At 40.6% G+C, this 13,528-nt stretch overlaps 1 protein-coding gene across 2 annotated transcripts in view; it reads left to right on the top strand.

Annotated features, from left to right (window-relative positions):
- LOC117949403 (A disintegrin and metalloproteinase with thrombospondin motifs 20) overlaps positions 1 to 11,943 on the top strand; it is an 85,284-nt gene extending 73,341 nt beyond the window's left edge. For both annotated transcript variants that reach the window (XM_034879638.1, XM_034879640.1), the window contains 11 exons: positions 932 to 1,099; positions 5,005 to 5,178; positions 6,016 to 6,186; positions 6,483 to 6,689; positions 6,884 to 7,013; positions 7,890 to 7,984; positions 8,084 to 8,178; positions 8,360 to 8,493; positions 9,975 to 10,066; positions 10,390 to 10,494; positions 10,772 to 11,943. In XM_034879638.1, coding sequence (XP_034735529.1) covers positions 932 to 1,099; positions 5,005 to 5,178; positions 6,016 to 6,186; positions 6,483 to 6,689; positions 6,884 to 7,013; positions 7,890 to 7,984; positions 8,084 to 8,178; positions 8,360 to 8,493; positions 9,975 to 10,066; positions 10,390 to 10,494; positions 10,772 to 10,861 — 1,461 coding nt within the window. In that variant the 3' untranslated portion in view covers positions 10,862 to 11,943. The remainder of the gene's footprint in view (positions 1 to 931; positions 1,100 to 5,004; positions 5,179 to 6,015; positions 6,187 to 6,482; positions 6,690 to 6,883; positions 7,014 to 7,889; positions 7,985 to 8,083; positions 8,179 to 8,359; positions 8,494 to 9,974; positions 10,067 to 10,389; positions 10,495 to 10,771) is intronic.
- The last annotated feature ends 1,585 nt before the right edge of the window (positions 11,944 to 13,528 follow it).

Below are 13,528 nucleotides of genomic sequence, written 5' to 3'. Positions count from 1 at the left end.
GGGGACCGAAGAATATTTTCAACTACAGTCTCCGGCAAATGCCTTTTCAGAGCTGTCAGGGTGTCTGGTTTTTATTCATCATGTTGTTTCCCCTACTTCGTTGTCGTCTCTCTAGCTTTCCTGAAGTATTTGTGTGCTCCTTATTCGTACCAGATGATTGTCTCGCCGTGTGCATGCATCCATGTTTGCGCTCTGCATCTTTTCTTCCTCTTGCATTGGCCTCTGCTATTCACAGCAGCTCTAAAAGTAATTCCTCTGTTTACAGGTTAAATACTTGGCTGCATTTCATCAGTATGTAAGTGTTTGACAAAAGCCTTTGGTAAAATCCATTTAAGTTGTTCAGTTAAATTTGTTTGCAGTGTGTTCACTTGGCCATAAAATGCATCAAGGAAGCTGTTAGGTGCACTGAGAGCACTTGTGTCGAGGTCTAAATGGTCTATATGTACTGAGAAAAACATTTTGGGATACGCTTTACTTGAAGGTATCTAGATAAGCGTCACATGACACTGTAATGAATGGGTCACAAACATTATGAACAGTCTTAATCGTTTATGACATAACACTTCTTTTAGTAAGTGTCATTTGGTTTTGTCATGAAAAGTTATGGTAAGGGTTATGGTTCGTGTGTCATGAGGGTGTCATGTCAGTGTCATGTGTCTATGACAGTGTCATTTCACTCTTATGTAGATACCTTAAAGTTAAGTGTTACCACATTTTGTTCGCGTACAGTTCTGTTGATTCCTTTGTACATTCTGTGGAGGCAAATATATAATATTATGTGTGGTTCTCACATTTTGTTCCTTTCTGGAATCACGATCAAGACCGCTATCATTAAAGATTGAGAGCTATGATCTTCTACAGAACTTTGCTAAGATGCATTTCTTTTCTCTCATTCTCCGCCCATCCCCCCTCTCTCCCCTTCCCTCTCCAGTGTTCAGTGAGTTGTGGTCGGGGGACCAAGCAGCGGGAGATAGCCTGTGTTTATCAGAACCAAACCAAAATAGAGGAGGAACACTGCGGCCATTTGCCTCGGCCACGGATGCAGAAGGCCTGTCGGTTACGGGGATGTCCCAGTTGGAAAGCCAACAAGTGGAAGGAGGTATGTTTGCTCTTTTCGCCATCTCCTCTGGCTCACGAAATATCCCCGGCTCTCTCAGGGACCATACTAACAGTAACTGCTACTAGCAGATGAGACACAAGCCCAAACACAGCACAAGTTTTCCCAGAGGATTTGAGATGCAGGACATGTACACATCAATCACCGCTCAGTTTATTCTAGGTCAAGAATAACGTGTCATTTCCACAAGTGTGAATTTAACACCAGCGGATGGATTTTTAAAACTGTTTATGCAGTGCACTTGTCATTAAGATCAGTTAGGTTTGAAATAGTCAAAGTTTTAAAGTAGTTGTGTAGTACAATCTACAGCTTTATGTTGAGCAAGTACTTCTTTTGAAGCTTTTCACCATACCACGCACTGCTTAGCATGTTTCAAGAGCATTGCATTTTGCATGACACACACAAAAGCTTGGACGCTTAAAGCACATTCCATACAGAATCTAGTTTGTTTGTTGCTCAAACACACACGGTGAATGTGGAGATCCAGAGTTACAGTTGAGAGCAGCCCAGCTTCACATCCCATACAGATTAAAAAAGCATGATGTTAAGAAGGACACACGTCCTGAAGCACAGCAGGTTTCTGTACCATTGTACTTTAGCGGAACCAGACACTGTCAGGGCTGAGGCCACGCACAGAGAAGTCGCTAGGAGCGGTGAGGTCACAGTCATTGCAAAGATGACCAACCAGCCGCTATATCTACAACCAAGAGGTGATGCGTGCAGCTGCAACACAGTTTTGGCTCAAATTCACCTCAAAGATCCCACTGGGTAGAAAATAGTCAAAACCATATTTATCCCAAGTCATGGAGCAGAATGAAAGGATGAATGATCTGTCATGCTCTTTGTCATGTTCTGTCAGAATACCCCAAGGAACAAGAATGCTGTATGTTAAAAAAAAAAAAAAAAAACAATAAATACAAAGACCTTTTTACTGGTTGCCTCTTAAAGCTATGGCATGGTATCAATTTTTAAGTTTATATTGTTAACTGAGAGTAAAGTTGTCAGGCTGAAAAAGGAAAAAGACATGATAAAGCTCTGTAGAGCCAGGTGATAACTATTTGTGGGTTCATCATTATGACTGACCCCTTTTACAAGTTCAGATAATATTGATTACAGCTGTGGTATGCATGCGTATGTGTGTGTGTGTGTGTGTGTGTGTGTGTGTGAGTGTGTATGTGTGTGACCGGTGAATATACTTGTACCACATTTTTTTCTGTCACCCCATGGCTAAACACTGCTTTCTGATCATGTTTTTTTAATTCAAAGATATTTTCAAAAATCGTTTCATTGCCTTTTTAAAAATCAACCCTATCTCTTTTCCATTCCAAGTAACTGTTAAATCCTAAAAGGTCCATGAAGAACCATGTCCTCCTCCTTTCACAATACTCCTACCACTCCCCTGTCTTTGAGGGTGTGTGTGTGTTCCCCCCCTCTCTCTCTCTGGTCTGGAAGCCATCATCTTCCTTTGCATACCACCAGGAACCATGAAATCTTCAACTAGAGCATAAAGACATGTTTTATATCTTAATATCCATGCATGTGACAACTTTGAAACCTCAGCACCCACTGTTTGAGTTATTCCACAGCTACCCGGCCCTCTCAGTCACCTTTGAGTGGGGGTGTTTTCTCAGCTGTCCAGCTGTGCTGTGATAGTTTTTTTTTTTTTTGCCCAAAGATCAGCCTCTGCTCTGAAACAATGGAGGTGAATGGAATTTTGTTTTTAAGGCATGAAATATACATTTGGTAAAATAAAATGTGTTTCACCAGATAATCCACAGAAATAGGGTCTATTTCTTTAGTAGAAATAAGTTCCAAAGACAACAGTTCTCAGTGACTACATTTGCATGAATATAATATTCCGGTTTTTGCCCTAATTCCCAAAAAATATTTTTTTTAACCTTTATTTATTAAGGGAAGGTTCACAGCCTCTCTTTTGCAGGAACGCACTGATCACATTCCTACATTTACACATTTATACCTGGAAGCTGCCCAGCACAACCACAGTCTGATTGAAGGGCCTGGCTCAAGGGCACTTCAGTGGTGGTGATGAGGGAGGGGCAAGCGCTGAACTTTCACTTTCCCCACCCAGACATTATCCTGTCGGTCTGGGGATTGAACCGAATCACAAGCTTGCTTCTCTTACCTTTAGGCCACCACTGCCCACGCCGCCTTAATGTAGACATGCACACCGTGTGAACACAGCGTCCCTCTTTCATTCATGTATCCAGTTTCTTGAAAAGGTCAGCGTAGTGATGTTTGTGCATAGCCCAACATTTTGATATCCATGTCTTTTATAATTTAAAAGTTTAAAAGTAGCTGTTTTTCTTTTTCTTATCGGATCTGTAGCCTTGCAAACTGTTGGCTGGTTGGTTTGTTTACAGAAACCATAGCAACACACAGAGCTGACCATAAGCCTGTGGTGAAAACCCAGATTTAAACGCATATTCCAAATGTGCTGTTTACATGTCCAAATTATGCCTCTAAAACCTGAATAACATCGGAATATTCCACGTTTTAATCGGTAAATGCAACATTCGGAAAAGTCCTTACTCAGAATTGAATACCTGAATATGCTGTTTACATGACCTGTATCAAGTTCTGAATAATATCATATATGGAATAATAGTGGAATACTTGTGTGCGTGCATTTTTGTGGATTATCTAGAGTTGTTGGATTTTTCAAATGTAATTTTTAATACTGTGAACAGCACAAATAAAATAAAAATAACATTCATTGTGTCAAAGCTGGATATCGTACTACCTGGGAATAAACCAAAATAACATAAAATGAAGTCCTTTGATAAAAGGAATTTAGGTAATGCAGGAATACAGAATAAGGTTTTTTAGCTGTAACCGTTAACAGTGGCTATAATCACTTTAACAGCAGGTTTTATTTCTAATACTTTTGGAAGAAGACATTTCTTTATTTTGATTTCCTGTGGTGCTTTTTGATCTCTTTCCAAACTCAAGTCCTTGACCGTTCCCATTCAACCACACACTCTGTAATGATAACACACAATTGCAGCGAGAAACGAATAACACAAACACATCTGGAAGTTTTCGGGAAATTTGATACTCTCTGTATAATGCACAGATTTTTCTGACTGTGTGAAATCGCTGAGGCCTGGCACGGTTCTTTGAGATCTGTAGGAGAGTTGGAGAGAAATCAGGCTGATCAGCTCAAGCCTTTCAGAGTACTTCCTCAGTATGCAGGTATGCTTCTCAAAGCACATCAAAGAGATGGTTGAGATAGACCTTTGTGTGACCCCAGATATACGTCTCACAAAGAAGCAACAGACTGGTTTTGGATTTACAGAATTGTTCAGGGCCATGAAAACAATAGATCAGACACTGCAGACCAAACAAACACTTTTGTCCCATCCTTGCGCCTATGCCATGTTGTCTCTCTACTGGTTCGCTTCCACGTTGGACGGCGCAGTGCTAATGCAGACTCAAGTCTTTCCCTGAGCCCTCCAGACTGTGCCGTAGACTTTACATTAAGATGACATCCTGTACCTAAAAAATTTTTTACTAGGCTTTAGCTTTAGTTTAACAACAATTAAACTTTCACAGGATAAAACTTATCCTTACTTTTAGTCTTTAGTCCAAGATTCTACATTTCCCATCTTTCAGTAGATTCCCCTATCTAAATGTCCACTTAATTTAGACATAGGCTTTTTGTGAAAAAATATGAAGTCTAATTAAAGATAACCCTGATGACATCATTATCATCCTTTTGACGAGTATTGAACTTCATGTGTAATATCAGTGGAAGGCTCAGTTAGGACCAGCTCTGTGAGAGGTTAGAAAATAAGTATTACTCTCACATTACATCCTTGGTCGTACAGTATGCTGTACAGATGTGTGTTCTGTGTCTGTTTTACTAGTGTTCTGTCACCTGTGGAGTTGGAGTTCAGAACCGAGATGTTTACTGCAGACTAAAAGGCAGCAGACGCGTCAGAGAGGATCTATGTGATGCTCACCAGCGTCCGGCCGTTGTCCAGGCATGCCAAACTGCAGAATGCACACATTACACTTGGGTCACTGGCGAATGGGAAGAAGTAAGTACAGACACATTTGTTCTCTCTCTTCCTATCTACAAGTCCCCCCTGAACAGATGTTTAACCATCTCGTTAAGGTTTTTATTGGCTGAGATCTCCTCTCTTTCTCTCTCTCTCTCTTTCATCGGCACCATTAAATGGACAACCTGCAGGTACCCTCGCTCTCTCACGTCAATCGTGAGGGCTTTGGTGATAATCATCTGTCAGCAAATCATATAAAAACTTCTAAGTACAGATGGCCATCATCCCTTTTGTCTTGTTGAATATCAATCTTCTGTGTCACGCTAGCACTCTTTTTTTCTTCACTCATCTTTCTTTAATGTCCCAGGCTTTGTCCTTGAAAGTGAGGCATAAAAGAGGGGCACCATGTAGGGACATAGCACCGTGTCCTCCTGCTGCAGAATTTTTGCGGTGTTCAGATTCCTGTCTGTGTTGCTTTAAGAGCTTACAATCTCGTTTAATTCACAGTTGAAAATCCACATACAGCTGACTTTTTACATAATGTAATTCTTGTCCGTATCATTACTTTTAAATGCTTCTATAAACCAATACTTGGCCTGAGCTTAACTTTAATCTTTTAGGGAAAACATTATCAACTAGAACCCGTTTGGGATTGTGCTTTTAAAGAGCTAATGTTGGCATTGTCACACAAAACTTAATTGTCTCTGCTTGTGTAAATGTTTACATAATATGGAGTGTCCATTTGGAGGGGCTGTAAAGAGGCAAGCAGGAGTCTGAGAAGTAATTTATGTCATTGGTGAAAGTACAACACTGCCCCCCCTCTGCCAACTCTTGTTCACTCTTACTGATTTCTTCACGTGCCACATTTCCCTGTAGTGTAATGCAACATGTGGAGAAGGTGTAAGAAGCAGGACGGTGGAGTGCATGGGCCCAGGGATGACACCCATCCAGGAAGACTACTGTGAGGCATCGTCCCAGCCACTAGCACACCAGCCCTGCACAGAATCTCCCTGCCACTTCATGTGGATTACAGGGGAATGGTCACAGGTGGGAATACAGACTGAGCTTTGTTCTATTGCAAATACAACTAATGAACAATCCAAAAACCCAACCAACCGTCAAAAACAGCAAAAGCATTTAATTTTGGCAGAATTTGGATTAATAAGGGGAAGAAAGCATGAGCAATGAGTCAAATGATAGATTCTCAATAGCATATTTGTACTACTAAGGCCTAGAAGAAGAAATCCAGCTCGGTTTTTGATATTACTGCTCAGTGCATACATTTACTCATGCTGGTCTTTAGTAACTGTCAATCTGTATCTGTGTATCTGTGTGTGGCTCAGTGCTCTGCCAGCTGCAACATGGGCTACCAGCAGCGTATAGTCTCCTGCTCCGTGATGCCCTCCTCTCAGGCTCTGCGCCTGTATGCTGCTGCCCAGTCCTCTCCTGCCAGCACCCACTGCCCTGAGCCCCACCCTCCTGGCTCTCGTCCTTGCCTCCTCAGAGACTGCCCACACTCAACCTACTGGAAAGTTGGCCCATGGAGCAAGGTGAAACAAAAGCGCTTGTTAGGCAGAAGGAAATCCTCTTTAGCTAATCGCCCTTTTCACAAAACATTTTGATGACTTGTGTATTTTGATGATTAATCTCAGTTGTGGACGTTGATCCAATTGCAGCTTATTTGCTAATTGTTTTGTAGCTGTTGAAATAAATGCTTATGTGTGTATTTTTGTGTGTATACCAGTGCTCACAGACTTGCGGGGCAGGAGTGATGGAGCGCAGAGTGGAGTGTGTGACCTCCAATGGCCAACCGTCCAAACACTGCCGTCCTTTAGAAAGACCTGAGTCTCAAGCTGCATGTCAAGACAGAGAATGTGAGTTAAACTCCTTTCTGCTTCATTCTTTTACCTTCTCTTTCTTAATTTCAAACACCCAGTGGTCTTTTTGGCTGTTAAGTACACAACTCAAAATTGTTACCATCTGATCCACATAGGGCACACTGCCAACCAGGCATTTATAGATTGATGGAATTAAATTGACTGTGCTGTATATGGCAACCAACACTGTGTCTGATTGCGTTTACAGAAACTCAACTTTATGCTTTGTTTTAACACGTTAGGCAGAACAGTGACCGCCACTTAAAGCCTCTTGGAGTGATTACTTAGTGGAACAATAAATAGACAGTCAGCGGTTTTCTACGAATTGTGAAGTGGACAGTCTGTCTAAACGCCTCAGGGGTGTGTGCTAGGGCCAAGGCAGCCTTCATTGTGAACTTGCGAGCGTGCTATAACCCGGCAGCGGGCCAAAGTTTGTAGGTTCACTCCCCCACATTTCAGATTTTTCAGTACTCGCGCATTGAGCTGTTCATTCCTGACTTGGCTTCTGCCAAGTCAGTCACTGCCGAAATTAAAATGATATGCTCGGGTGACAGCCAATTCTGCCGTCAAGTATTAATGCTAATCAGCTAATCAACCTGATATGAGCTCTACAGCAATCTGGGAAAACAAAAGAGGCACAAATAATGAGACATTTTTAATAGCTCTTGTTTAAGAAGATGAGAGCCAGGTTACAATACTTTCTCATAGTGGTGTTTAATTACTTAGCTTTTGCAATCCTTCTGGCATTTGTTGACAACAGATTTATTGACTGGCTTGCACAAGTTCCAGAATGGGTGGCAGAAATCAGTGTGAGGGTCTTTGTTGCCGTTGCACTGAATCTTCTCGTTCTCCTCTTCATATTTCTTCTGGCAGGCCAGTTGTTTGCTTCCTGCCGAGACGTCCAGATGAGACTGGGTGTGAAGATAGATGGGGAATACTATCTCAAAGTCAAGTCCCGGATCCTACAGGTGTGCATGTTCTGTCAGAAATGCTCCGACACACATCATGACTCAACCTGCAGCTTCCCCACAGACTCTTATGTTTTGTCTCCATGTGTTTGGCATTAGATTTACTGTTCTGAGATGCAGACTGATTTCCCCAAGGAGTATGTGACCTTGCGCAGCGGTCAGACAGACAACTACTCTGAGGTGTATGGGCACAGGTGTGTATAATGCAGCAATGACTGATCGCCACTTGAGCTGTGACTCCGTGATTATGTAATGTGTAATTCAGAGTTACTCTGCTGCATATTACACCATGTGTGTAAAATGTAGTGTTTGTAGGAGTGTTTTGATTACTGTTTGTTTTGAATAATCATGATGCTCATTGTCCTTAATACAAAGGTTGCTCAACCCCTTTGAATGTCCGTACAATGGCAGCCGAAGACAGGACTGTGACTGCAGGAATGACTACTCAGCAGCAGGATACACCCTCTTCCACAAAGTTCGCCTGGACCTGAGCTCCCTGAGGATAATGAGTGCGTAATTACTATGTGATTGCCTTACAGTCTATTGTAATGAGACCACACATGAGTGTTGTTTTGACCCTCTGACCCATAATGTTAATACTGTCCAAATGCAATATGTGCTGCTTCCCCACACTCTCTGCATTGATGTCAAAATGATGACCTTTCAGCGCCATGTTCACATCACTAGGCCAGGACTTGAAACCGGGCCTCTCAGTACAAACATGTGAGCATGAGAATAAAGGAAGGCATGCGTGCAACATACAGACACGCGTGCCGTCTCCCGAGCACAGACAAACAATATGTGATGCTGCCTCGCACATCTTTTTTTTTTGGCGAGCACACACAAGACCTGAAGACACAAGCACACACCCATGTATTTAGTTGCATCTGTATCAAACACTTACTCATACTAGCATGCAAGCAATCACACATTTCACAGACACAGTAATACTCACATCTTCAGGCCATATTCCTCTGCTCATTAAACTACAGTCGGCTCCACCTTCCCTGTTGTGTCCAAGTATGCCTTTGATTAAAGCATGTGGATTAGTGCACAGCGTGTGTGTGTGGTTGTGTGTGTGTTTGTGTGTGTCTGTGTCTGCGTGTCTGTGGGTGTGGGTGTGCTGAGGGGAAGTTGGATTAAAACCTACACAGTCATCCTCACATCTTTTCGTCTGGTCTGGGTCCTGACAGCACATGTCCCTGCACCCCTCTGAATGGTACTCATTTGGCTTTCAGGCAGTTTGAAGAGAGACGGGGGGGAATCACTTCAAGATGAAGGGAAGCATCTTGTGAACTTTTTTATCATTTTATACGGGCAATGTGAAGGGAGGCAGGAAAAGGTACTGGTCATGCTTATCATGTGTGACAATGCAGGGTGAATAGGGATTGAAGTTGGGAAAACAAGGTTCAAAATGAGTCACTGATTCAAAACGTTTCCTTACAAATCCACTGTAACGGTGGGGAAATAAGTTTCATAAGCTCCAAGGGTTATACATCTCCTATCAATCTTATTATCTCTTTGCTCTCTTTTTTACAAAACTGTTAGGATGTCACTGTTTACTAGCTACACATCATAGCAAATATGAGTTTTATTTCTGTCTTTTTAGGTCATTCTGCGATTTTTACCTCTTGGATTTTTAAAATAGTCTTTCCACAACTTTTACGTTTTATGTAAAACCCTTGAAATAGATGCATTTGTGGATCTTAAGGGTTTACAGAGGATATGCAGATTCATTTCTATATTCCCATTCAAACCCCAAATCTCATTGCAAGGTCTTTTGTTTGTGGAAAGGGCTTTTAGAAAGAAAGAAACATCTGGCGATGTGACAGTGAAGTGACATCAACCCTGCAGTAAAATGGAATTGCATAAACTGTAGTTGCTGATGCTCTGTGTGGTTATTTACATTAGAGCAGCTGTATTCAGTCTATGTTTACTTCTTCTGCTCTGCAAATTGTAACTTTAGATTTGTATCTTTGCTGTTTACTAGTCACAGACCTCCAGTTTTCCCAGACTCTTCTTGGGCGACCTGTACCCTTTGCTACAGCGGGAGATTGTTATAGTGCAGCCAAGTGCCCACAGGTTGGTGAAAAACTACACTGTGGCCTCGTAAAAATGCTCCATTTGTCCTTTTGTGCCATATGTGTATTAGTGGTCTAAAAAGTCAAAGATTTTTACTAAACATTTGCTGCAATAATTCCCTGGAGCTGCCAGAAAAATGCCCTTTCCTAGGCAATAACTTCCAGTTACTCTATTCCTTAATATCAGGTGCTAATCTCATAGTAATGTCTTTAAGCAACTCATTCCACAGTTATTCCCAACATTCTTTTTTGCAATGTGATTGAGCTTGACCTTCCCGGTGAAATAACAGCTCAGAAATAACTCAATCTAATGTGTGTTTTCAGGGCCAGTTCAGTATTAATCTGATTGGCACAGGTCTCAAAGTGGCTGAGGCCACCAAGTGGACATCACAGGGCAACTATGTTTCCGTCAAAGTCCACAGATCTGAGGTAACAGTAAATTTATAAAATCATCGTCTTTTGTATGACTTCTGCCATTAGGCTCTTAAGAAATGTATGATGTTATAAATATATAGTTATTGGGATGTAATGTGCGTCGTCTTGTAGTATTGGAATGAGATTATAACTCTGAAATGTCACATGAATTTCCATGTATTTCTGTCTGATTCACTGAAGAGGAATCCCCACTGACATTCAAAAAGAGGCTGTACTCGCCGTAAAAAGCTGGCCCTCGCCCACACCCGTTCTCATTTGTCTTTGTCTGTAGGACGGAACAAGAATCTACGGCCGCTGTGGTGGTTTCTGTGGGAAGTGCATTCCCCAGGCTCACAACGGCCTACTTCTTCGAGTCCACTGAGAGCCATGCAAAGACCAAACCCCTAAATCTATCCTGAAGACAGTAACCCAGGAACATGCAATAACAGTGATTTGTTGGACCCCGTTGTCATCTGTGAGTGTGGTGGAGAAGCATTTAACGGTAATTATCATACAGTAACATCCCCAGTTAACAAAGGGCAGCTAAAGCATACAAGACACTATGTACTGTGCAGTACTACAGGGTCACTGTTGGTCCTTCATTCAAACTGCTAACTTTAAGGAAGACCCAGCTCTATTTGCATCCCCACGGTGTTGCAATGGACTTTCAAATGCTTCTTTGGAACCGAAAATGCATTTTTGAGACACTGTTATGCATTTGTTTTAAGCATCATACAAAGGGATACAAAACTTCACAACTTCCCTACACAAGCAGAAGAAAAACCTAATACTTCAAGGAAGAAAGTTTTATCTTTCAAAAACACTTTTTCTTGTGGTTATTCTTGAAGTGAAGTCTGGTATTTCCAGAATTTCGCCATGAGGTACCTGGAACTAGTCTTGCTATATGGGACCTTACACGGTGCATAGATATTTATTATTACCGCTACACTGTAAGAATTTAGTTACCATTTATCTAATTGACTTGCTATCAATGAGAAAGCATAAAAATCAATATATTGTATGTAATAATCATCACACTTCTCTGGTGACAAAGGAGTGCTACAGAGAGACATTGAATTAGCATGCGAGGGATGGTTGGTATTACTTCACAATGTGACGGCCGATAGGCTGATATATAAAAAAGAAGAAATACAAAAACACTGTATTTTTTTAGACTACTAAATGAGCTACATGGCAGATCATCTTGTCCTTAAACAAGTTTAAAGGACATTTTGGCATTTACTCTTTTTTACTTTTTTGTTAAGAGTTAGATTAAAAGATCAATACCACTAACAGACACAAGCGTGGTATTAATCTTTTCATCTTGCTTACATCTTACAACATCTTACAAGAGAGTGTATTTCCCAAAATGTCAACCTAGTCTTTTGGGGCTCAAGATGTAAAGAAAGAGTAAGCTAGCTACTAACTACTGATATGACCTGCCTTATATCAGAGGTCAAACTTTAAGAAAGCATGAGGAGCTTTTAGATTTAAAACGACTTCAGATCATTTTATTTTTCATTGTCGTGTAATTCTAAAGTCTATCTGCTGTTGCCTGTTGCCGGGCATTTCACAGAACTTAACCTGCAAATACAGTCCCCAGACATATGACTGTCACATGGAGACAGAACATATACTAGTGCTGTGAAGGAATATTTCAATATTTCCTAGTGTTTAAGTACAGTATAAACGTTTTCTGTGGCTTTTTAAACCATGATGATTCTGTTATTTTTAGAAGTGTTTTTCTTTAATCACGCGGCACAGACAGGTTCTCATCTTTTACACTGTGACACAGAATCAAGTGTGATGGCTCACCTCACACCCTCCATTGGGCCTACTGTAGGTACCTGCAAACCCTACCTCTCACAATCATCCATGCTCTACCGAGATATGTGTTGTAATATATTTATGTTTGACCATATTTATTCTGTAATGACTGTAGATATTTTCTATGTTTTAAGTACAATGACCACTACCAACAGTGAAGCCATTGTCTAATGTTTTTGTCCTACTTTATGTCTGCTTTGCTAAAAAAAAAGAAAAAAGAAGACGAAGAAGGTATTAGCTTACTATTATTTGTAGTGTGTAACCACTAACCTTAAATGAGGATATTTCAAATGGTGCTTTTGAACTACTGGAATTACCTCTGATCATGAGAAGTTAAACACTGGCTTTTGGCTCTTTGGTAGATGTAGTATCTGCCTATAATGCAAGTAATGGTCCTCTCATTAATGTAGCTTAAAATCTAGCAAGGTTGCCAGATATTTTATCAGAAAAACCACTGCATGAGGAAATCTGCCCTTGAGTAGTACTTAACCCATAATAAATTACTTTTACCATGACCACTACTACAGCTATCAGGCCACCTAACATGCTGGTACTTGGATGTTAAGCTTTAACCAAAGTAAGAAGATAGATGAAGATTTTTTTTTTTCTCTCACAGACAATGCAGCTTTCTTTTGATTAAAAGAATGACTGTAAGATGAATAGATAAATAAAATCAATGAGCAGCTAGAAAACCTTTGGCCATCATTCATTTTATGATGGGCAATTGTTCTATGAGGTCTGTATCAGAAAATTTAAGAATACTTGATGCACTATGTGCCATTCATTTTGCAGAAATGTAATCCTGTTGTTGTTTTCATTTTGTAATAACCATTAAGATGTGTAACTTATGACATATGTGTATTTTTAATATTCATACTTGAATTGTAAACAGTGTGCTAAATATTGAATGGGCATTGGTACAGAATAAAGAAACAGTGTGCTTGTTTGCCATGCTTTATCCAAAGACGTTTTTAAGAATCATATATACCTACAGTATCTATGTAGCCTGTTTGAAAGAAATGAATGATTGATTCTGGTGGTATGCTTACTAATTGTATCCATACTGTATGACCTGCTACTACACTAACGCTGTTAAAAATAAGTAATAATAATAAAATGCTTTTGAGCTGAATTATAAGTTGATTTATGTTTATGTTAAGCCATACTAGCAGCGTATCTCTAGGGACAACAATGTCGGTCGGTCTGTCAGTCAGTCCACCAC

The sequence above is a fragment of the Etheostoma cragini genome, chromosome 8 (genome assembly GCF_013103735.1).
Source record: "Etheostoma cragini isolate CJK2018 chromosome 8, CSU_Ecrag_1.0, whole genome shotgun sequence".
In the NCBI taxonomy this organism is placed as follows: domain Eukaryota; kingdom Metazoa; phylum Chordata; class Actinopteri; order Perciformes; family Percidae; genus Etheostoma; species Etheostoma cragini.
The sequence above is the reverse complement of the archived record's forward strand: the minus strand, read 5'-3'. Positions and strand labels throughout refer to the sequence as shown.